This window comes from Elephas maximus, chromosome 6, assembly GCF_024166365.1.
Source record: "Elephas maximus indicus isolate mEleMax1 chromosome 6, mEleMax1 primary haplotype, whole genome shotgun sequence".
Lineage (NCBI taxonomy): Eukaryota > Metazoa > Chordata > Mammalia > Proboscidea > Elephantidae > Elephas > Elephas maximus.
In genome coordinates, this window is record NC_064824.1 from 117,214,283 (window position 1) to 117,236,925 (window position 22,643).

The 22,643-nt window shown below is 47.2% G+C and overlaps 3 protein-coding genes across 16 annotated transcripts in view; 2 read left to right on the top strand and 1 right to left on the bottom strand.

The window, feature by feature from the left end:
* Positions 1-87: 87 nt before the first annotated feature.
* Positions 88-7,033, top strand: LOC126078102 (mitochondrial chaperone BCS1). Of its 6 annotated transcripts, none has more exons than XM_049888182.1 (8): positions 88-130; positions 1,393-1,761; positions 4,964-5,103; positions 5,317-5,511; positions 5,757-5,820; positions 6,075-6,244; positions 6,488-6,605; positions 6,726-7,033. In XM_049888182.1, the coding sequence occupies exons 2-8, from the start codon at positions 1,442-1,444 to the stop codon at positions 6,976-6,978; spliced, it is 1,260 nt and encodes a 419-aa protein (XP_049744139.1). In that variant the 5' UTR covers positions 88-130; positions 1,393-1,441; the 3' UTR covers positions 6,979-7,033. The 6 variants fall into 6 exon arrangements, with proteins under 6 accessions (XP_049744139.1, XP_049744135.1, XP_049744134.1 ...); XM_049888178.1 differs by having other exon boundaries at positions 118-130; positions 1,016-1,761; XM_049888177.1 differs by lacking the exon at positions 88-130 and adding an exon at positions 205-1,151.
* A 1,092-nt stretch (positions 7,034-8,125) lies between these two features.
* RNF25 (ring finger protein 25) lies at positions 8,126-15,251 on the bottom strand. 2 transcript variants are annotated; one of them, XM_049888185.1, is made up of 10 exons: positions 15,186-15,251; positions 12,546-12,620; positions 12,183-12,285; positions 12,024-12,091; positions 11,855-11,924; positions 10,195-10,266; positions 9,959-10,096; positions 9,316-9,408; positions 8,888-9,022; positions 8,126-8,707 (listed from the first exon to the last, which is right to left on the bottom strand). In XM_049888185.1, exons 1-10 carry the CDS (start codon positions 15,224-15,226, stop codon positions 8,144-8,146), a joined length of 1,359 nt encoding a protein of 452 aa, XP_049744142.1. In that variant the 5' UTR covers positions 15,227-15,251; the 3' UTR covers positions 8,126-8,143. The 2 variants fall into 2 exon arrangements, with proteins under 2 accessions (XP_049744142.1, XP_049744141.1); XM_049888184.1 differs by having other exon boundaries at positions 9,959-10,120.
* A 107-nt stretch (positions 15,252-15,358) lies between these two features.
* Positions 15,359-22,643, top strand: part of STK36 (serine/threonine kinase 36) — a 58,313-nt gene continuing 51,028 nt past the window's right edge. For 4 of the 8 annotated variants that reach the window (XR_007517964.1, XR_007517963.1, XM_049888186.1 and 1 more), the window contains exons 1-10: positions 15,547-15,655; positions 15,939-16,111; positions 16,881-17,021; positions 17,132-17,209; positions 18,909-19,039; positions 19,294-19,543; positions 20,913-21,006; positions 21,288-21,457; positions 21,623-21,810; positions 22,311-22,410. Coding sequence is in view for 6 of the 8 variants with exons in the window: in XM_049888186.1 (XP_049744143.1) it covers positions 16,028-16,111; positions 16,881-17,021; positions 17,132-17,209; positions 18,909-19,039; positions 19,294-19,543; positions 20,913-21,006; positions 21,288-21,457; positions 21,623-21,810; positions 22,311-22,410 (1,236 nt within the window). In the remaining 2 variants the exon portion in view is untranslated. The other 4 variants (XM_049888187.1, XM_049888189.1, XM_049888191.1 and 1 more) reach the window with 4 other exon arrangements.

The window sequence follows — 22,643 nt, forward strand, 5'->3', positions numbered from 1 at the left end:
CAGAGTGGCAGGGCCTTCTTGGTGGGCGTGGCAGGAAGTAGGCAAAATAAGTCGGGGCTGGGCCAAGCGGCGCTTCCCTCAAGTGCGAGGAGGTGAAACCATCGAGAGGGAGGGCCAGAGAGTCATGGCGGTAAGGGGGCGGAGTGACGGGTCACTCCAAACCACGCGGCTGGAGGCGCAAGCTGGGGTGTGGAGGGGGTTCGGGAGTGGGCTCCTGAGCGTCCAGCATGGGCCGGGGCCGGGGAGGGCTCCTTCTGCGGCTTTCCATGCAGAGATGTTTTGGAAATCTGGATCCTAACCCTGAACCTCCGCCGAGGTCACTGCTGTCAGTTCACCGCCCTGCGAGCCAGGCGCAAGGCAAAGTGGCAGGAGGATTGGTGGTGGGGAAGAAGGGCGGGATACTAGAAACGGCTTGGCCCTTACCCCTTGGGATCTTACAGCCTAGAATTAGACACGGTCACATTTTATTGGGGTAATTCAGCAGAGACTCCGTGGAGGAAGTAGCAAAAGGGCAGTATTTCTTTTTCCGAGAATGGAGGGTATAAAGAAGAACGGGTATTCCGAGCTGAGAGACCTTCAAAAGCAAGGCGGTGGGAGGTTGTTCGCATATTTTTTGGCTAGAGTATTAGAAGCTAAACCAGGGAAGGTAGGTGGGTGCTGTGTTGGAGAGAACCTTAGATTCTAGACTGAGGAGTTCGTACCTAATTCAGTGGTCTGTTGGGAGCCATTGGAAGTATTAGAGCAGGGCGAGTGATAGAATTGGAGCTGAGCCCACCTGTGTAGCATTTTGGTGAAGCTGGAGGTGGAGACTCATTAAGAGGCCATTTCGAACTAGAATTTAAACGTTTTAGAGAGACAGGTTAGATGAGAATTAATAAAATTCTAAGCAGGGCAGGTTAAGGGGAATTGGGCGTGAAAGGCAGAGTATGTTTGAAAGACCTTACTCAAGGAAGGCACGGGGTTAACTGCCATGTCAGTGGAAAAGAGTAGCTCTTTCACTCTCTGCTGACTGCAGGCATTGGGCACCTTTCTGTCCCAGCTGGTCTCAGGGACCACAAAAATTCTGTCCTTCCGTTATCCTAATGTGAAGCTGGTTACATTGCTCCCTGGGGTTTAAGGAATCTCCAGACACTTCCTCTGGCAGGAAACAGGTATGAACAGGCTAATGAAGGGCAAACGGGAACAAAGGGCCTGGAGTCTCAGTTCTCTTGCCCTCGCATTCCAACCTCTTCCCCCTCCCCCCCACAAAGGGTGGATATTGAAGCACACAGTAGTGCCTACCTGTCCCTCTACAGGAGGGAGTGGGGTGGTTTGGGATAGGAACTATGGAGTCCAGTTTGTTTCTAAGCTAATCTTATGCATTGTCTCATTTCCACTGCCTTCAACCCCTAGGTTTTGATAATGCCTCAGGGCTTGTAAGGCTCGGTGTTTCCCTTTCAAGATGTCCCTCTCAGACTTTATTCTGGCCCTGAAGGACAATCCCTACTTTGGGGCTGGATTTGGGCTGGTTGGTGTGGGCACAGCCCTCGCCCTGGCCCGGAAAGGTGCCCAACTGGGCATGGTGGCATTCCGGCGCCATTACATGATCACACTGGAAGTCCCTGCTCGAGACAGGAGCTATGCTTGGTTGCTTAGCTGGCTGACCCGCCACAGTACCCGAACTCAGCACCTCAGTGTGGAGACTTCGTACCTTCAGCATGAAAGTGGCCGCATCTCCACCAAATTTGAATTTGTTCCCAGCCCCGGAAACCATTTTATCTGGTAAGGTTGGGAGCCAGGGAAGGCTTTAAGAGCAGAAAAGGAAAATGAGGGGAGCAGGGTCTGACCCATTTGCTCACCCCATTTTGGCCATTCTTTTTCTTTTTTAACTGTGCTTTAAGTGAAGGTTAACAGAACAAATTAGTTTTCCATTCAATAGTTTATACACAAGTTGTTCCATGACATTGGCTGCAATCCCTGCAGTGTGTCAGCACTCTCCCCGTTATCACCAAGTTCCCCATTTCCATTTGTCAGGTTTTCCTGCCCCTTCCTGCCTGCTCATCTTTGCTTTTGGGTAGATGTTGCCCTTTTTGGTCTCGTGTAAATGATTGTTCAGACCAGTAAATATGGTCGTTTTTATGAATTTGAATTTTGTTCTTTTTTTATCTCTAACTGGGACCTTCTGTTGTGATCCTGATCAGGGTGGTAGTGGTAGCTGGGTACTATCTGGTGGCGTAGTGGTTAAGAGCTACGGCTGCTAACCAAAAGGTCAGCAGCTGAAATCCACTAGGCGCTCCTTGGAAACTCTATGGGGCAGTTTTACTCTGCTCTGTAGGGTCGCTATAGTTAGAATTGACTTGACGGCAGTGGGTTTGGTTTTTTTGGGTACCATCTAGTTCTTCTGGGCTCAGGCTAGTGGAGGCGTGGTTCATGTGGTCCATTACTTCTTTGGATTGTTTCCTTGAGTCTTTGATTTTCTTCACTCTCCTTTGCTCCAGACGGAAAGAAATCAATAGTTGTGTCTTAGATGGCTGCTGACAAGCTTTTAAGACCCCAGATACTACTCACCATAGTAGGGTGTAGAACGTTGTTTTTATGAACTATGTTTTGCCAGTTGACCTAGATGTCCCCCAAGATTATGATCCGTAGTCTTCAAGCCCAGTAACTCACTTCCTTGAGGTGTTTGGTTATATCTTGGATGTTGCCATGGCTGTGCCCCCTGTGTGCTCTGTTATATATATGGATGTACATGCTGCACATACGAATATGTATGTAGAAATATCCACAGCCAAACCATATGCGTGTGGATGTACTCCCATACACCCTCCCACTTCTTTTCAGCATACATATCTACTATGTATCCACTCAAATTATTGTTTGTTATTACTGTTGTTGCAGGATTGTATATGTCATAGTATTTACCACTACGTATCCACTCATAAATTGTTTTTACTGTTGTTCCAGGATTGTATATGTTATAGTATTTACGTCCTCTTTTATCCTTGTGTACCTCTCAGTGTCTTCTCTTGCCTTGGTTGTATTGTGCTGACTTCCTCCATATTGTGTACTGCCTTTCCGTTCACTAAAGTTAACACGTGTCTACTCTCTAGTTAGTGATTTTCCCTTCTTCACCCTCCCATCCCTCGTAACCATCAAAAAATGTTTCTCTGTGTAAACTTTTTCTTGACTATTCATAATCGAGGTCTCATGATATTTGTCTTTTTGCGATTGACTTATTTCACTCAGCATATGCCTTCCAGATTCATCCATGTTGTGAGATGTTTTGTAGATTCATCGCTATTCTTTATCGTTGCATACTATTCAATTGTGTGTATGTACCACAATTTGTTTATCCATCCGTTCATGGACACTTAGGTTGTTTCCATCTTTTTGCTAGCCTGAATAATGCAGCAGTGAACATAAGTGTTCGTTTGTTTTCTTGTCATAGCTCTTATTTTCCTAGGATATATACATAGGAGTGGGATTGCTGGATCATATGGTATTTCTATTTCTAGCTTTTTAAGGAAGTGCCATACTGTTTTCCATAGTGGTTGTACCATTTTACATTCCCACTAGCAGTGTATAAGAGTTCCAATTTCCCCACAACCTTGCCAGCATTTGTTGTTTTCTGTTTTTTTGATCAGTGCCATTATTGCTGAGGTGAGATGGTATCTCATTGTGGTTTTGATTTGCATCTCTCTAATGGTTAATGGGGAAACCGTGGTGGCGTAATGGTTGAGAGCTATGGGTGCTAACCAAAAGGTCGGCAGTTTGAATCTACCAGGCGCTCCTTGGAAACCCTATGGGACAGTTCTACTTGTCCCGTAGTGTTACTATGAGTCGGAATCAACTTGATGGCAACAGGTTTGGTTTTTTTGTTTTTAATGGCTAATGATTGCGAGCATATCTTCATGTGTTTTTTAGCCACGTGAATATCTCCTTTGGTAAAGTGTCTACTCGTATCCTTTATATTTTAATTAGGTTGTCTTTTTGTTGTAGAGTTTTCTATAGATTTTAGAGATTAGACCCTTGCCAGATATGTCATAGCCAAAATTTTTTCCCCAGTCTGTGGGTTCTCTTTTTACTCTTTTGGTGAAATCTTTCGATGAGCGTTAATTTATTATTAATTAATTTTTAGGAGATCCCAACTACCTAGTTTATCTTTTGCTCTTTGTGTATTTTTAGTTATGTTTGGTGTTCTATTTGTTGTATATTAGGGCTCTTAGTGTTGTCCCTATTTTTGATTCCATGATCTTTATAGTTCTAGGTGTTACATTTAGGTTTTTGATCCATTTTGAGTTAGTTCTTGTATATGGTGTGAGGTATGGATCTTGTTTCATTTTTCTGCAGATGGATATCCAGTTTTGCCAGCACCATTTGTTAACGAGACATTCTCTTCCCCATTTGATGAACTTCAACCCTTTATCGAATTATCAGCTGTCCATTAAGTGGATGGATTTACTTCTGGGTTCTCAATTGTTCCATTGGTCTATGTGTCTGTCATTGTGCCAGTACCAGGCTGTCTTGACTATCATAGTTGTATAGTAGGTTCTGAGATCAGGGAGTGTGAGGCCTCCGGTTTTGTTCTTCTTCAATAATGCTTTGCTTATCTAGGGCCTCTTTCCTTTCCGTATAAAGTTGTTGATTAGTTTTTCCATCTCATTAAAGAATATTGTTGGAGTTTGCATCAGGATTGCATTATATTTGTAGATCACTTTGGGTATTGACATTTTCACAATGTTAAATTTTCCTATCCATGAGCATTGTATATTTTTCCATTTATGTAGGTTTCTTGCAGTTTTTTGTCGTTTTCTTTCTATAAGTCTTTTCCGTTTCCAGTTAGATTTATTCATAATTATCTTTTTGAGGGCTATTGTAAATGGTATTATTTTTCTGATTTCCTTTTTTGGAGTTCTCTTTGTTGGTATAGAGGAATCCAACTGATTTTTATGTTGATCTTGTCATTTGGGCCATTCTTATTTAGGTATCAGGGGAAATGGATCCGGGTGCAACGAAGTCGAGAGATGCAGATGATAGACCTGCAGACGGGGACTCCTTGGGAATCTGTCACCTTCACGGCTCTGGGCACTGACCGCAAAGTTTTCTTCAACATCCTGGAGGAAGGTGTGGATGGCACAGGAGGCTTTATAATGGGGCTGCAGAGGTGGTGACATTTGACCTCAGAGTAAGCAGCCTTGGAGAAGACGAATAAGGGGACCAGAGCCCATGGGAGCAGGGAGCCAGAAGAAGGTGTTTTAGCACAGGTCTTTGTCTAGTTCAAGAATCAGCCGTGGCGAAAGAGGAATTACTGGCCTTGTCTCATCTCCTCTCTCCCAGCTCGAGAGCTAGCCTTGCAGCAGGAGGAAGGGAAGACAGTGATGTACACAGCCGTGGGCTCTGAATGGCGTCCCTTTGGTTATCCACGCCGGCGGCGGCCTCTGAATTCTGTGGTTCTACAACAGGGTCTGGCTGACCGAATTATCAGAGACATCCGGGAATTCATTGATAACCCCAAGTGGTATACTGACAGAGGTGAGCAGCAACTGGGGTCTTGACTGGGCTCTTTTGATGTGTTGTTAGGACACAAGATGGGGCAAGCAGAAAACTCTAGGCCAACTTCCAAATGAATGGGAAAGAAAAGTTGCCCACAGAATAATTTATTCCAATACCAAGGCCATCAGGCCTTCAGCTGGCGGGACTGGGGATGAATGTGGACATTTGGGGCAGAGTATGTGATTCATTTTAGATCTTGATGATCATCCTGGCTATATTCCTAGGCATTCCCTACAGACGTGGCTACCTGCTTTATGGGCCCCCTGGTTGTGGAAAGAGCAGTTTTATGTGAGTAGATTCAAAATTTCTCATAACTTTGCAAAACTTAACCTTTGGAGAAAAACTGGGCTGATGGGGTTGGAAACCTAGGGAACAGGGTCCCAGATAAATTGAGACACGTGGAACATCAGGGTGTGGTGGTAGAAGGGTTAGGCTTTTCAGACACACCTCCCAGGACAGTGAGGAAAGGGCAGCGGGGCCAAGGAAGATTTCCAAGGTGGCCTACACCACCTCCTGTCACCTCCCCTTCCCCACCCCCATAGCACAGCCCTGGCTGGGGAACTGGAACACAGCATCTGCCTGCTGAGTCTCACAGACTCCAGCCTCTCTGATGACCGGCTCAACCACCTGCTGAGCGTGGCCCCTCAGCAGAGCCTGGTGCTTCTGGAGGACGTGGATGCTGCTTTTCTCAGTCGAGACTTAGCTGCGGAGGGTAAGTGAGGGGGCTGGGGGAAGGGGAGTGTTTCCAAATGAAGGTAAATGAGGTATAGAAGTAAATGAGGAATCATATAAGGGAGTGGAGATCCATACGCTGATGAGGATGCCTGCGTTACCTGGAAGAGCCCACAGGAGGCACTGATAAGCAGGGGAACATGGTGGGGAATGGAAGGAGATGCTCATTTTAACTAGCTAGGGCTATGACTACTCATACTTGTTTGTCCCTGCCTTCCTCCAGATCCAGTAAAGTACCAAGGTCTAGGTCGTCTCACCTTTAGCGGACTGCTCAATGCCTTGGATGGTGTGGCTTCCACAGAGGCACGCATTGTGTTCATGACGACCAACCATGTTGACAGGTAAGGAGACTCTACCCCCTCAGTGCCCTAGAAGGATCTGGAGGTTTAGAGGGAACCATCTTTTGGGATGCTGGTAGTACTGGTACTCATGACTCTGCTTTTCCTGCCTCCTTCTCTTAGGCTGGACCCTGCCCTGGTACGTCCTGGGCGAGTAGACCTCAAGGAGTACGTGGGCTACTGCTCACACTGGCAACTGACCCAGATGTTCCAGAGGTTCTATCCAGGGCAAGCACCTTCGTTGGCTGAAGCCTTTGCAGAACATGTCCTTCAAGCTACAACCCAGATCAGTCCTGCCCAGGTGCAGGGCTACTTCATGCTGTATAAAAATGACCCTGCAGGGGCCATCCATAATGTTGAGACTTTGAAGAGATGACCGGGCTGTGCACAGCTCTCCAACTATTGGAAACCAATAAACACCTGGTACACTCCTCTGTCTCAGAGCTCCTTTCTTCCCTCACCATATTGGTACTTGAATAAAAAGCAGGATCTGCAATTGCAGATGCCTGCAGGAGTCCCTGGGTGACCCAACAGTTAAGTGCTGGACTACTAGCTGAAAGGTTGGCAGTTCGAACCCACCCAGAGGTGTCTTGGAAGACAGGCCTGGGATCTGCTTCCAAAAGGTCACAGCCTTGAAAACCACACTGAGCAATTCTACTTGGCACATACGGGGTTGCCATGAGTCAGAACTGATTCAACAGCAACTAGTAACAGAGGTCAGGGACGACATAAACAAGTAGTTGGGGCGTAGCCAAGTGGAGAGGATGTACTGTAGTACACAGGAAAGTACATTCTTCCCCCTAATGGCCTTAAAAATTATATGTATATAAAGCTGAACAACGAATAAGAAAAACCAAAGAAAAACTGATGCCTTTGAATTATGATGTTGGCTAAGAATACTGAATATACCATGGACTGCAGAAGAATGAACAAATCTGTCTTGGAAGAAGTACACCCAGAATGTTCCTTAGAAGCAAGGACGGTGAGACTTTGTCTCATATACTTTGGACACGTTATCGGGAGGGACAAGTCCCTGGAGAGGGACATCGTGCTTGGTAAAATAGAAGGTCAGTGAAAAAGAGGGAGACCCTCAATGAGATGGAGTGACACAGCGGTTGCAACAATGGGCTCAACAACTGTGGCGCAAGACTGGGCAGTATTTCATTCTGTTGTACACAGGGTCACTATGAGTCAGAATTGACTCAATGGTAGCTAACAATAACTTACAGAAAATACACAGTGGGTTATGTGGCAGGGTGGTTCCTGAGTATTCTCACATGTTGACACCCCACTAGCATTCCCTAAAACTCACTAGCTCAGATGCTGGACCCCTCTATACAGACCATAACCCCTTGGGAGAACAGCCATCAGAGCACAGTTTGGAGCAACTCTGCTCCACTCCAGTCTTGCTAGTAATTTAGAAGACCGCCATACCACACAGAATGAGCGCTGCTGAGCAGAAAAAGCCAAAGGCCGAATCTCTTTATTGCTCCCCTCCCGTCTGAAACTCCCTGCCCGCCCCCCTCCCACCAACAATACTGCTAGGAACCATCTTCAGGTTCCAGGCCCAGGTGCTCTCTCCGACTACCAGGCCTGTGGACTCCCCAACCCCGAGGCAGGCGGGGGTGGGAAGAACCTGGTGTCCGACCTTTGGAACGCTCCCAGCGAGTACAATCCCGAGTCTTACGGGGTGGGGGGCCCTGCCGGTTGCCAGGCCCCTTCTCTTGGGGAGGGCCCTGAGCCCCTTGGTTTAGGTCCATGGGCTCCTTGACGGGCCCCTCAGGAGGTGGCAGTTCCTGAGTGTCACTGGTACTTTTGGAAGCACAGCACTCCCCTCCCTTCAGATACCGCCGTTCGGGTGGTTGCCAGGAGTCTCGATTGGCCCGGGGGGGATCTGGCATAGCTTTCTGGGTCTTGCCCAACCTCTGCTGATTTGGCCTAGCCCCTGAAATCTTCTCACTTGTCTGTTGGGAGTCCGCAGGCAGAAGAGTTGACGGGGTGTGTTGGGCAGTTGGTGAGGTGGACAGTTCTGCGGCAAGGGCACTGGGTGGGTGGGATCCTCTGGAGACATCTACAGCTGACTTGGGTTCCACAGGGGCAGGAGCCTAGAAGGAAGCCAGGAGATACAATGAGGGAGATGCAGTTTCTACAAGGCCAGGAACTGCAGGCCCATCTCCTACCATCTGAGCCAACCACCATCCTATAACCAGTGTGGGTAGAACACAGACCACACTAGAGTCATAGTGTTTGCAGAAAGGTGGCACAAAGGAGTGGGAAAGCCTCACCTGCTGGAGGCTAATGAAGTACCGGTTACGCTCAGCCTCAAGGTCAATGATGCCCCCCCGCTCCTGCTGTCTCTGGTAGAGCTGTTTGCGCTTTTCTTGCTGGCGCAAGCTCTCTGCATCAGGCTGGTACAGCTCCTGGAGGCAAGAAAGCAGGGTGGCAGGGAGGAAAGAATAAACTGAAGGCTGACTTGAACCCCTGCTCTTCCAGGACTGCCTCAAGAGATCTGCATGAGGCTCTTGCTTTGGCTCCTCAGGTTCTGGTTTCTAATCCTAAACCTTAGGCTCCCGGTGGGGCTGCAGCTTTGCGGAGTGGTCCTAGGCAGGTCAAGCTCAATTCCAGAGATCCCATTCAAGGCAGGCAAGACGTCATTTCCCCTTCCTTGGAAAATGCCATTACTCCTGGCTCAGGCTGGAAGGAGTTCCCTTACCATGGGCTGTTGGGGTTCAGGGGCTGCTTCCAGTGTGGCAAGATCGTACACAAGGGGCTCTCTGCACACTGGACATTGCACACCAACTGCCTCCTAAAAAAGAAGAGAAATCACATCTCTGCTTCACAGCCCAAGATGCACCCAACCAGCCAGCCTACTCTGCAGACGGCAGAGACTGTTCAGTGATAAGCATACCTGTTCAGTGATGAGGCAGGACAGAGCAGGGATGGGAACTAGGGGTCTGGGAACTCCCTAACAGTACATGCAATACCAGAAGTGTATATAAGGGTGCACTTTTTTCTGGACTGAGATGAGCTTTCATTAATCTCAAAAGTAACTAAACCTGTTGCTGTCAAGTCGATTTTGACTTGTAGGACAGAGCAGAACTGCCCCGTAGGATTTCCAGGGTTGTAAATCTTTATGGAAGCAAACTGGCACGTCTTTCTCTCACAGAGCAGCTGGTAGGTTCAAACTGCTGACCTCTTGGTTAGCAGCTAAGCGCTTAACCACTGCGCCACCAGGGCTTCTTCCAAAGGTATCTAGGACCCTAAAAAGGTTTAGAGCCACTGGAGTAAAAGGATGGAAAAGGTTGTGAAAGTCAGAGACCAAGGGTGTCGAGATGGCAGGGGTGGGTGGAGTCTACCTTTTGGGTTGCAGCGTGCTGCCGTTCCTGCTCCTCTCCTTGAGCCTTCAGCTCTTGCTCCATGTGCTGGATGTACCGCGCAAGGCAGCGGCAGTGGAAGTAGTGGTAACAGGGAGTTTTGGTAAAGGCCTCCTTCTCCTGGAGGAAGGACAATGCAGGGCTCTGCGCCAGAGCTCTTCACTAGCCCTCCACTGCCCATCCCAAGCAGATCCCCAGGCGCCAAGAGAAAAACCCACCTGGAAACCATACAGGCAGATGACACACTGCCCATGGGGAATGTTGTTATCTGTGAGAATTTCTTTCCCTTTCTGAGAGGAGAGAAGACACGGTTCAAACGGAGGCAGAAGCAAGAATTGTGAACCAAGCCTGTGGACCATTCCCAGGAATGACTGGCTGGACTGCCTCCCTCAAGCCAGTTTGCTGACTTGTGTTTATGCATTTCTATCTCGGTGATGCTCCCACATCCCCAACCCTCCCCCAAATGTGATCTTCCTGGCTTCCAAATCCAATTCAACTTTTTCTCTCATTAAGTCGCTTTAAATTCATCTTGGAGAGGAAAATAAGTATATCCTGGAGAGAAACAAAAGTTCAATTAAAACTTGTATCTTATGGGCGGCCTTTCTTGATTAACCCCCTTGGAGTACAACTCCCTCACTGGGCAACGAGTTTGTTCTAGAGATAGCTTTCAGAAAGAAATTCAAGGCATGGACAACTCAAATGGGCAGAGAATTCAAATGCCATTGGTTGGGCAATGAAATATGTGTTTGCACTGCTACTTGAATAGTTAATACTCTAGAATTCCACCAATTTCAAAGCTGCATTGTAGAGGCTTGACTCAACAGTGTTACAGTAGTCTGTGCCACCCCCTCCTAGAAAAGGCCATCATGCTTAGTAAAATACAGGGTCAGCGAAAACAAGGGAAACCCTCAACGAGAGCTTTTGACACAATAGCTGCAACAATGGGTTCAAACATACCAATGATTGTGAGGATGGCACAGAACCAAGCAACGTTTTGTTCTCTCATACATAAGGTCGCTCTGAGTCAGAGCCGGCTTGATGGCAACTAACGATAACTCTGACTCCAGACCACACACCTTCATTCAATTCTCAATGGTTTTCTTAAATCAATTCAATGTAAGGAAAACAAGATTGTACTTAATTGTGTTTTTAACCTCAACCAAAACATACCAACATGTAGTTCTAAGTATTGCTTCATGTGTGTTGTTTCCTTAACCAGGGTATTAAGTCTTTAAGTGAAGGAACCATGACTTTTTCCATTCAGCCCTGATGGCAGGCTGGCCTTCAAAAGTTCAAATATGGCTGACTAAGATACCCCCTCCCCATTTTAGGCAAGATCCGTATCTCTTGCCATTTTCAGTTGCCAGTCCAAAGGGAATAGAAAATGCAATGAAACTGAAGCAATAAAAATCACAAGTTAGAGGAAAAGTAATTTTCTTTCAAGATGCTGGAGTAGTCAACTTGGGAAAGCTACAGAACTATCTTGGAGGAAATTTCTTGAAATAGAAGTGAGTCTCATCTTTCGTGATTAATTTAGGTCTTACCTAAACAATGACTGGAGTCCCTGGGTGGTAAAAACGGTTAATATGCTTGGCTGCTACCCGAAAGGCTGGGCCCACCCAGAGTCACCTTGGAAGAAAGGCCTGGTGAACTACTTCTAAGAAAAAAATCAGCCATTGAAACCTGATGGAGCACAGTTCTACTCTGACACACATGGGGTTGCCATGAGTTGAAGTCGACTGGTTGGTGGTTAAACAATGATGAGATGAAGTGACTCCAGGTATAGTTCAGACTCTAGACCCATGTCTTCCCTTGAGAAAAACTGGTCTAGCTTGGAGGGAAGGACAGCCCCCCAGTCTAGCACTGCACACCTCTTACCTCAATGAGTTCATAGAGCATGGCAGTGCCCAGACTGGCCTTGGCCACATGGCTCAGCACCTGTGAGATCCTGGAAGAAAGAGGGTAACCCAAATATTAGGCCTGCCCCCTTCCCTCACCAGGCAGAGCTGTATCCTGAGTTTTCCCTGCACAGACCGGCCAAACTTACGTGCGGATCTGTTCATCTGAGAGTCCTCGGGGGTTCCGGATAGAGATCTGTGGCACCTCATTGGGGTACTAGTGGGGGAAATAGCAAGTTACCACTCAAGTGCTCCACCTCAGGTCCTCTCCCCTTCCTCCCTTTGCTGCCACAGACTAGGGGCCTCACCTGTGCTGGGACCCGAAGCACCAGGGTGAAGCAGACATATTGTGAGTCCTGGTCCTCTGCAGTGGCAGGGTGTAGGGTGATGTAGATCTCCCATGGTAAAGATCTGCAGTGGATGAAGTAGAGACCTCGGATGTGACTGTGCAGGGGCTTGAAGACTGCAGATGATGAGCGTGTGACAATCACGGGGCAGGGGAAGTAATCATGGGACTCTGTCTCTTAGGACAATGAAAGGAACAGCCTTTGTCTTCACGAGAGAAACATCAGCTCTGAATCAAGGCTCACAGTGACTTAAGGCCAAACTCTACATGGAATCCTCTCCTCATTACTTAGAGGACTCCTTCCCACCCCTAGGTGGATACATACCTTCCATTTCCTTTAACCACCTGTAGTTCATCCAGATAGATAGACTCTAACACTTCAACTTCAGAGGGGAGGACCCTAGAGAGACAAGGGGAGACTGGCTTAATATTATAGCTCTCCCTGTTGAAGCCTGCTAAGGCCAATGAAGGCTGGCTTTGTAGAAAATGACAATCTGCCTCAATGTATTCTCATGCTAAACTCCTTTAAAATTGAGGAATATGTTGCCAAGTGGCCAGGGAGAAAGCCCGGAATCCAAATTTTAGAGATCATTTCTGTCGAAGATGAGAAAACGGATTCCCGAAGAGGTGAAATGACCAGCCCAAATCTCAAGGCTTAAGAGGTAGAACTGGGATCAGAGTCAGGTTTCCCATTTAGGTTTCATTCCTCTGTTGGTAGTCACTTAGCAGCCATCTCTCTGATCCAGAAATATGGTTTCTATTCATCAGCATCGAAGTTCCCAAAACTACTTCTGGCTTTCCCCACTGTTGGGCATGGGGCCCAGACAGTGCCCTGTCTACTCTCTACACACAATGCCAACACCAGAGTCACTCTAATCCTTCTCAAAGGAGATACTAACCTGAGCAGAACGACAGATCTAGGTGGTATAAAAGCTGTGTTGTAGTGGAAGAGCCATGAGTCATGCAGTCAGTAATAGGTACCAATCACCAGCTATGTGGTCTGAGCTGCCCTGTCTACCATATATGGATAATACCACCTACTCTTTAGGGTTTATTATGAGGACTAAAGATGACTTGTTTATGTAAAGTACCTAATAGTATCAGGGCCATAGTTTATGTCCTCTTTTTTTCCCATTTGTACATAATTTTCTTTTTTAAAAGCAAAGAGAGAAGGACATAGTATGCAGAATATTCTGGATATATTTATGATCTTGGCTGTCTGGTTGATCTTATATCATCAACCTGTCTGAGTCAGGATCCAGTGGTTCTATTTTAAGTCAGAGGACACACATGCTTAATCACAAACGGCAGTTATAATGACACTGAAGATGAGTGGTTGGTTTGAGTACACACCTCTACCAGCATAATACATGAAAAACGCATGCTTTGTACGCTTTCCAATAGTTATAAACATTGTTCCCTCTTCACCAGCAGCAAGGCTTTTCTAACATGGCCTACATATTAGTGGTCCTTAAAGCTGTTTTTTTTTTTTTTTTTAGGCAGGAAGAAAAAAAAAAAACCCATTACCCTAGAGTCGATTCTGACTCATAGTGACCCTATAGAACACAGTAGAAAGAACTGCCCCATAGGATTTCCAAGGCTGTAAATCTTTACAGAAGCAGACTGCCACATCTTTCTCCCGCGGAGCAGCTTGTGGGTTTGAGCTGTCAATATTTTGGTTAGCAGCTGAGCGTTTCACCACTGTGCCACCAGGGCACCTCAGTCACAGGCAGAAACCCCAAAATATAAAATAGATAACTGTGGAGTAGTTCTGGCTGACATGGGAGTGGGAGGCTCAGAGCACCACGGACTCGCTGCCGCAGCCACTGCTTCTATCTCCATGGTGCAAGGTGTCAGAATCTTAAAGTTCCCCAGGACAATTTGAAACCACCGGCCTAGATGGACTCATGAGTCGGAATTGACTCGATGGCACTGGGTTGGGTAGATGGACTCAGTCAAGGCCAGCACTGGCTGGGCTCCCTAAGCCAATGAAACACTGAACTGAGTTGCCTGAATCAGGAGGCCCATCAATACTTCTCCTGCTCTAGCTTTGACTTGAGCCCTGGATGTGAGGTATGGAGCAGGTGGTGACATAAAAAGTGACTGCAGAATGTCCCAGTAGTAAGAATATAAGAGTTGGAGTCTGGCGGACCTGGTGGATTCCTCACGGTTAATATTTACCTTTTGGCAAATTACCTCTTGGGGCCACATCTATGCTCCTCAGCTGCCTCCACCTCAAAGATCTTAATGAAAGTGAGGTTTATATATGTTACAAATACGTCCTGATCCTCTCAATGATTCTACGAGTAGAAGCCACACTTATTACTTTGTATAGCTAAGCATACTAACTCACAGACGTTAAGTGGCCTGGTCAGCATCACACAGCTAGTAAAATGTGAGTGAAGCCATATTTACCCTGTTTCCAAATCCCGGAGTTTTTCAAGGTTCTGGTCTTTTGTTAAGAATGGTTGAGAGAAGGACTAAGAGAGCTTTTTGTGAAGCGTAAGGCTTTATTCTGATAACAGTCCTCATTAGTGCTATACGGAAGGGAAAAGGTTAAGGCAGGCCTCAGCAAAAATAGGCTGACCCAAGGGGGAAGGGACATGGAAGCTGGAGGTATAAGGGAGATGGGGAGGTCTGATGAGCAGGCATTCCACCGACTCCTGAGCAAATGTGCTGCAGGAAGAAAAGATGGGACAGGGTGGGGCCGAAGAAGGGACTGAAGCAGATGAGACGCGGCCCGAACTGGGGCCCGGCCCACATCCGATCTCCTTTCGCTCACACCAGTACCCCTCCAAAACCCGGCTGCCCAGTCTAAAGGCTCTCCTAGGGAGACGTATCAGCGTCTCTGCTAGCTCTCATCCCCCGCTCCACCCCATGAGCCCGCCGGGCGAATCCTCCGCGGCCGCCGTTAGTCCCTGAGACCAAGCCAGGCGGCCGGCCAAAGCCCATGCCCCAAAGTTACCAGTCCTCATCCCCGGGAGCAGCCAACGCACACACGGCCATGTCTTCGCCGGCTCGTAGCCGGAACCGGAAGTGCTCTTGGGAAGGTCGGAGGCAGAATGCTAAGGGCGATGGGAACGGTGGCTAGCAAACGTTTCTAGGCAACCGGAGACTCCGGGTCCTTAGTGGGGCCTAATGGCCAAGGGACGGTTCGGAAGTGCCCGAGCTAGTGCCTACGGGCGGTCCACCGTCTCTCCCACCAAGCTGAACGCCTTTGTCCTCCAAGCCTTTGTCCAGTTCTAGCGAGTAAAACTGGTAAGAATGAAAGTCCAAAGAGACCGGCAGTGCTGGTGAAGGAGAATTGTAAGTCAGGCAAAGTACGTAGGCAGCCAGAAGGGGCGGGATGAAGGCCAGGGTCGGCGTCCCTCGGCCTCAGGAGCCTGAAGCTCCTAGGCTGGGGGCGAGAGGGGCTCTGGCTTGCGAGGCGCGTGGGTAAGGGGATCTGGGCGAGGGTGGTGAAGAGTTTGAGAATGGCAGGACCATGAGGGAGGCTGGAAAGGGGCAGGGTCGTGGGACGAGGCTGGGTGGGGGGAGGGGTCGGTTGAGTGAGGCTGGGCTGGGGAACCGGAGGAGGCTAGAAAGGGGAAGGAGCTCCAAGATCTCGTTCTTCATCTTTACATCAACTCCAGCCTCCCATATTTTCGAGGCCTAGATTATTGTGAAAGAGGAAAAGGCAAGGTGGCTGACATTAACCCTTTTCCCGTGCCCGTACCAGGTCTCCCATATGTGCGGAACTGTCCCTGGAGCTGTCCCTTCACCACCATCTCTACCTCCTTCTTTTTGAGGGATCCTGAGACGCCTGTCATGGAAAAGTACCATGTGTTGGAGATGATTGGAGAAGGCTCTTTTGGGAGGGTGTATAAGGGTCGAAGAAAATACAGTGCTCAGGTGGTGAACAAAGAGGGATATCTTTTGGGTGGGACTCTGCTCCCCCAACTCCAAAAGGGGAAACATCAGTGGAAAATGGGGCTGGAAGGGAAACATACGTTCCGACCTGTATTACTAAGTCACTGACTTCTTCATACATCTTTTGGAGTATGAGCTCTGGGGTTAGATTGCTTGGGTTCACATCGTAGCTCTACTGCTTTCTAGCTTTAGAACTGTGGACAAGTTACTTAACCTCTCTGTGCCTCAGTTTCCTCACTAGGCAATGAGGATAATAACGTCTGATTGATGGGGCTTGAGGATTAAATGTTATAAGTCACACTAAATCCCTTAGTGTAGTGCCTGGTATCTAGTAAATAACAAATAAACATTAGCTATTATTATTACTTATACCATGCAGGAAAAGATAATTCATATAACTCACTTCTTCCCATTTCATTTTCCCTTCCTTCCCTTTCCCTTAAATCCCATGAATCTTGAGTTCTTTTGTCCAGCTCAGAACATCTCTCCCAGCATCCACTATTTTTCTAGGTTTTCTCCCCAAGTAACCAAAGAGATCTGTCTGGTGGAGCTATTTCCTCCTGGTGGAGAGAGGGAAACTTGGGTAAGGTCAGGGTACCACAGAGAAAATGGAAGGAGGAGACTAACAGGTATGATGAGAGATTCTGAAACAGTATAAAGGATGTGTTCTGGACCTCTCAGTCAAATGTTGAATTCCTAGCCCATCTCAATAGTGTGGTTAGGCCATGACTCTTCACTTTACCACTGACAGGTTGTGGCCCTGAAATTCATTCCAAAATTGGGACGCTCAGAGAAGGAGCTGAGGAACCTGCAACGAGAGATTGAAATCATGCGGGGTTTGCGACATCCCAACATTGTGCATATGCTTGACAGCTTTGAGACTGACAAAGAGGTGTGCTTCGATGGTTTGGGTCACCTTTCTCCAGCACAGGGTCCCAGGAATTTCCCCACTTCAGGATGCATGAATCTGGAGCTATCATCGCCATTGCCTTCTCCCTGCAGGTAGTGGTGGTAACAGACTATGCTGAGGGAGAACTCTTTCAGATCCTAGAAGATGATGGGAAGCTTCCTGAGGACCAGGTATGCTTTCTGACTCAAACTTCTCCCTGCCCCTCACCTCGTTCCAGGTCAAGAATTGGTAAGAAAGCTGAGGGCACTGACAGTCTCCATTTTCAAGACTCCTGAGAAGAACATAAGAGTCTAGATGTATATAGAGGCAACGTGGTGTGACAGTACAGTATGTGAACACCGGAGCCAGAATATCAGGATTCAAAGCCTGGCTCTGCCACTTCCTACCTGGCTCCCCTTGGTCCAGTTGCTTAACCTCTTTGTACTTTGGTTTCCTTTATTTTACAGATGAGGATAACAATAATATTAGCTTATTAGGTTATTCTGAGGGTTTATGCATTAGTTTACTTAGGGTGTTTAAAAGTGCACCTGACATATACTTTTCAACATAAGTAGTTATAACCAATGGTGGTGTCATTCTTAGGTATCTTAGGGAAGAAGGGCCAGCTAGTATGGTGGTGTCCTTGAGGGCAGTAAGAGTTAGGGTTGCGGTCAGACAGAATTCACCACCAGGGCGTAGCTGTCCACGGTAGGATTTGCTTGAACCATATTCTCTAGCCGTATTCATCTCTTAGGGTTTCTCTGCATTCTAAAAGTAGGCTCCACTCAGTGTTCTTTATCACAGCTCTCTGTTTCCTTTGGAGCACTCATCATCATTTGTAATCATCTTGTTCATTTGCATTTTTGTTTTTCTGATTATGTCTTTTGAGAGCAGAAACTTTGTCTTGTTTAATAACAGCTAATGTGTACTGAAAGGAGCCCTGGTAGTGCAGTGGTTAAACACTTGGCTGCTAACCAAAAGGTTGGAGGCGTGAACCCACCATTTGCTCCACAGAAGAAAGATGTGACAGTCTGCTTCTGTAAAGATTACAGCCTTGGCCTCAGACGTCATGGTCCCCAGGCCTTCTGTTAGCCCAACACAGGAACCATTCCCAAAGCCAACTCTTCAGACAGGGATTGGACTGGACTATGGGATAGAAAATGAAGCTTGTGAAGAATGAGCTTCTTGGATCAAGTAGAAACATGAGACTATTTGGGCAGCTGCTGTCTGGAGGGGAGATGAGAGGGCAGAGGGAGTCAGAAGCTAGCCGAATGGACATGAAAAGAGAGTAGAGGGAAGGAGTGTGCTGTCTCATTAGGGGGAGAGCAATTAGGAGTGTATAGCAAGGTGTATATAAATTTTTTTGTGAGGGACTGACTTGATTTGTAAACTTTCACTAAAAGCACAATGAAAATTAAAAAAAAAAAAAAAAGATTACAGCTTTGGAAACCCTATGGGACAGTTCTACTGTGTCCTATAGGATTACGCTGAGTTGAAATCGACTTGAGGGCAGTAGGTAATGTATATTGAATGCTTACTAACTGCCAGGCACCAGTCTGAGCATTACCTCACGTGTACTAACTTATTTAATTCTCACAGTAATTCTCTGAGATAGGTGTTGCATTATAAATGATGAATCTGAGAATTTGGCTGTGATTACACAATAGTGACATTCAATAAATTTCCCTTGAATGCATAAATGAATGAACAAATGAAACAGTGAACGAACAAGGGGAGCAAAAACTAAGGAAGTTACAGTGTGAAGCTCTGGAAAAAAGGGAAGGAGGAAAAGACCGTATCCGCATAGGATTAGGGAGGAGTCTTTGGGCTCCCCCGCAGGCTCCTTCCTCCTGCTTTTCCGATCTTCTTGCCTGACTGCTTGGCCCCTAGGTTCAGGCCATTGCTGCCCAGTTGGTGTCGGCCCTGTACTATCTGCATTCCCACCGAATCCTGCACCGAGACATGAAGCCTCAGAACATCCTCCTTGCCAAGGGTGGTGGCATCAAGCTCTGTGACTTTGGGTGAGGATCCTAAGCTTCCATCTATGCTTCCAGCTCTGCAGGGAGTCTTAGACTGTATGCATGACTTACTTGGGCCTTGTTTTAGAATCTGAGCTAGAGCCTGGGACTCCTGCTGGGTCTTTTGGAACCTAGTCAAAGATGCTTTCTGTGCTCAGGTTTGGGATATCTCATGCAATGACAGATGGTTAGTGACCAGGTCTTGTTTTCATTGAGCATCTTCTCCCTTTTCATTTCCATCCCATCATCTCTTTTAGGTTTGCCCGGGCTATGAGCACCAACACGATGGTGCTGACATCCATTAAAGGCACACCACTTTACATGTCTCCAGAGCTGGTGGAAGAGCGACCATATGACCACACGGCAGACCTCTGGTCTGTGGGCTGCATCCTGTATGAACTGGCTGTAGGCACCCCTCCCTTCTATACCACGAGCATCTTTGAACTGGTCAGCCTCATTCTCAAGGACCCTGTGCGCTGGCCCTCCACCCTTAGCCCTTGCTTCAAGGTAATGAATATAAAAAGGGAGATTGCTTCTGCATCAGAAACATGGCTCCCTCTGCGCGCATTCCCTTTTCCAGAGCTGGGGCAAGACTTTGTAATTACTGAACTACTGGAAGAGCTGGGCCAAAGCAGCTTTACTTTTCTACTTCAGGGGTTTATCTGAGAGGATATTCTAAGGTTTGCAGTGTTTGGAAGTGGCAGTCCATCTTTGGGCCAGGCTATACTTTATCACAATGAAAGGTGATTTCAAGACCCCAGAATAACATATTGGTCCTTTCATGTGCCCTGTATTCCATTTGTTTTCTATCAGACACGATGCCCCAATGATAGCTAGATGTTATCCACAGAGCCTTCAGCCCTCTGCCTGAAAAAGGAATCTTCAGACATCTGGATGGTGGGAGCTGGCAGGGTAGCTCAGTGATTAGGGGCATACAATAGAGGTGGTACCTGTTCATTACAGCTAAATCTCAGCAGGCTGAAGCCCACCACCTTTCTCTTTAAGTCGAAGTTCTGACGCTTTGAATTTCTTATCTGGGGCAAGGTTATGGGCCTTCAATGAAATTTAAATACAATCTCCTAGAGTGATATGCCTTTACAGCTTTCCTTTGCTTTATCTAAAAAGCAACAAATTTCTCCCCATCCTATTTGGGGGTTATAAGTTATTACAAAGAATCTAAACAAAGGAAATTCATTGTCTCTTTGGACAGTTATGCAGGCATCTTCAGCAAGAGCTGCAGTTAACTAATCTACCTTCTTTTAGAACAGTGGTCGTAATCTACTAGTCTTCCTATTCGTGTTTCAGGCCTAACTGAGGATTTTTCCAAGGATCCCTCATAACAGATATACCCTTTTCAGAGGCAGTCTCTCTATCCCTCGACCATCTGAAGACTTGCTGAAATGTTTCTGTTTTTGAATCCTCCCAATTACAGCTTTACACGATAGCTTTTGCGTGCGAGTGAGTTTTTAACCATAAATGCATTTGTTCCTACCCAGCCACAAACCCTAATCAAAAGGAGGGCAACGTTAGCACTTTGGGAGTCCTTTTGAGTATTTGCTTTCTACAGATGATTGTGAAAATGACATCTTTCTCTTTCTCCCATTTTTTCTCCTTCCTCACCAAGCTAGTGGCGTTGAGGTTTCTGTTTTTACTTCTGGGGTTCCAAAAAGTCCATGGACAGAAGGTGAGGCAGTGAGGTCTATCCTTGATTGCAGCCAAGAAAGTGAGGCCTAAGGAAAGGTATAGAAAGCATATGATCAAGACTAGCTAGTTTGCTGTGAGAATGGACTTAGGAGTCTTGGTTTGTCAGTTCTGCTGGCGAGTTAAAGCCTTTAGGCAAGTGGAGAAAGGACTGATGGAGTATTTCTCTCCACAGAACTTCCTGCAGGGACTGCTCACCAAGGACCCCCGGCAGCGTCTGTCCTGGCCAGACCTCTTACATCACCCCTTCATTGCTGGCCATGTCACCAGTGAGTCACCAGAACTCCCAGGGTTCTTGCACTACTCCAACACTCTCTCTAAGTACTCCCGCCAATCTCCTGGGTCCAGCACCTCCTCCTTCCTCCACCAACTTGAATTTTCATCCTAGCCCTGTACCTAACCTTGCCACTTCTCTTCTAACCTCCTTCCCTCTGTCACTTTGCCAAAATGATGATCTTCCACAGAAGCCTGGAGACACTGAAGTTGTCTCTGGCCAAGTGGTCATACTAGTTGCAGCTCCAGTATTATGTCTTCCCCCTCTTCCCTGCAGTAATAACTGAGCCAGCAGCCCTAGATTTGGGCACCCCATTCACCAGTCGCCTACCCCCTGAACTTCAGGTCCTAAAGGACGAACAGGCACATCGGTTGGCCCCCAAGGGTAGTGAATCTCGCATCTTGCGTCAGGCACGTAAACGCATGGCTGAGGAAGCCAAGCAGAAGGTGCGTGGTGCAGAGGAGTTTATGAGACATGGCCAGACTAGTGACTGGGGTGATTGGAGAAAGAGAGTGACTTTCTAGGGTTGGGAAAGGACCATGAATAGGATCCATATTGCCCTATGGTAACCAAATAGTTCTGATCTAGTGTCTCCCACCCATCTCCTGCAGAAACACCAGAACACAGAATCTGCACTTGAGCAAGAGGATAGGACCAGCAAGGTGGCTCCTGGCACAGCCCCCCTGCCCAGGCTAAGGGCCACCCCTCAGGAACCAGGCCTCTTGGCTGGGATCTTGGCCTCAGAAATGAAGAGCAGCTGGGCTGAGTGGGGGGCTGGAGAGGCCCCCTCTACACCTCGGTGAGCAGGGTATACCCAGTGATTTATAGGGTGAAGTATCTTGCAAATTTTTTATTCCAGCCAAAGCATATACAACGTAATCCCTGTTACTAACCACTGCCTAAATATGGACAGGGCCCTGGGAGTCTTGGTCCTGGGTTCTTGGGTTCTAATTCCAGACAGTTTCCTGACTGATTAGGAAACTTTTCCTTTTTAGTTGTACATTAACTGAAAGGGAAAGGATAATCTCTCCATCCAAAAAAGAAAACTGTATGAGTTGAGAGCCACAGGTGAAAACTGCCAAAGAAGACATGAGAATAAGATCCAAAGAGGGAGGGCAGTCAGGGGTGTGTCTGTAGTAGTCAAATACCCTGTCCTGGCCACATCCCAGAAAGCATTCACCTTTATCCGATCCTATGTGGCTTTCCTCATTCCTAGCCTCAGCCTGGGCGAGGGACAAGTCAATGAACTCCAGCCTCACAGGTCTGGAGCTCACCCTACTCATCAGTTTCCTCCGTTAGGGAACACCAGATCACCGTGGATTGTGAACAGGCATTCCCAGAGCTGAAGTCAGAGGTGGTGGGCCAGAGGAGCATTGATGCTGTAGACCTAGAAAATGAGGTGAGCCTTAGGGGTTCTCCTTGGCCTTCTGCCATGGGACTTTGGGTCTGGGTAGATGTTTTTCTAGAATAGTGATTCTCAACCCAAGTATGAGCCTCCTTTGTGTTAGAAATTGTTTTCTTATTATTATAGATTTTCATTGCACAGTTTCTGAACAAGTAATTTAAAAAAAATTGGAATACATAGGAAAAACAAAAGTCCCCCACAAGCCTTACCTCAGTCTCAGAGGTGCC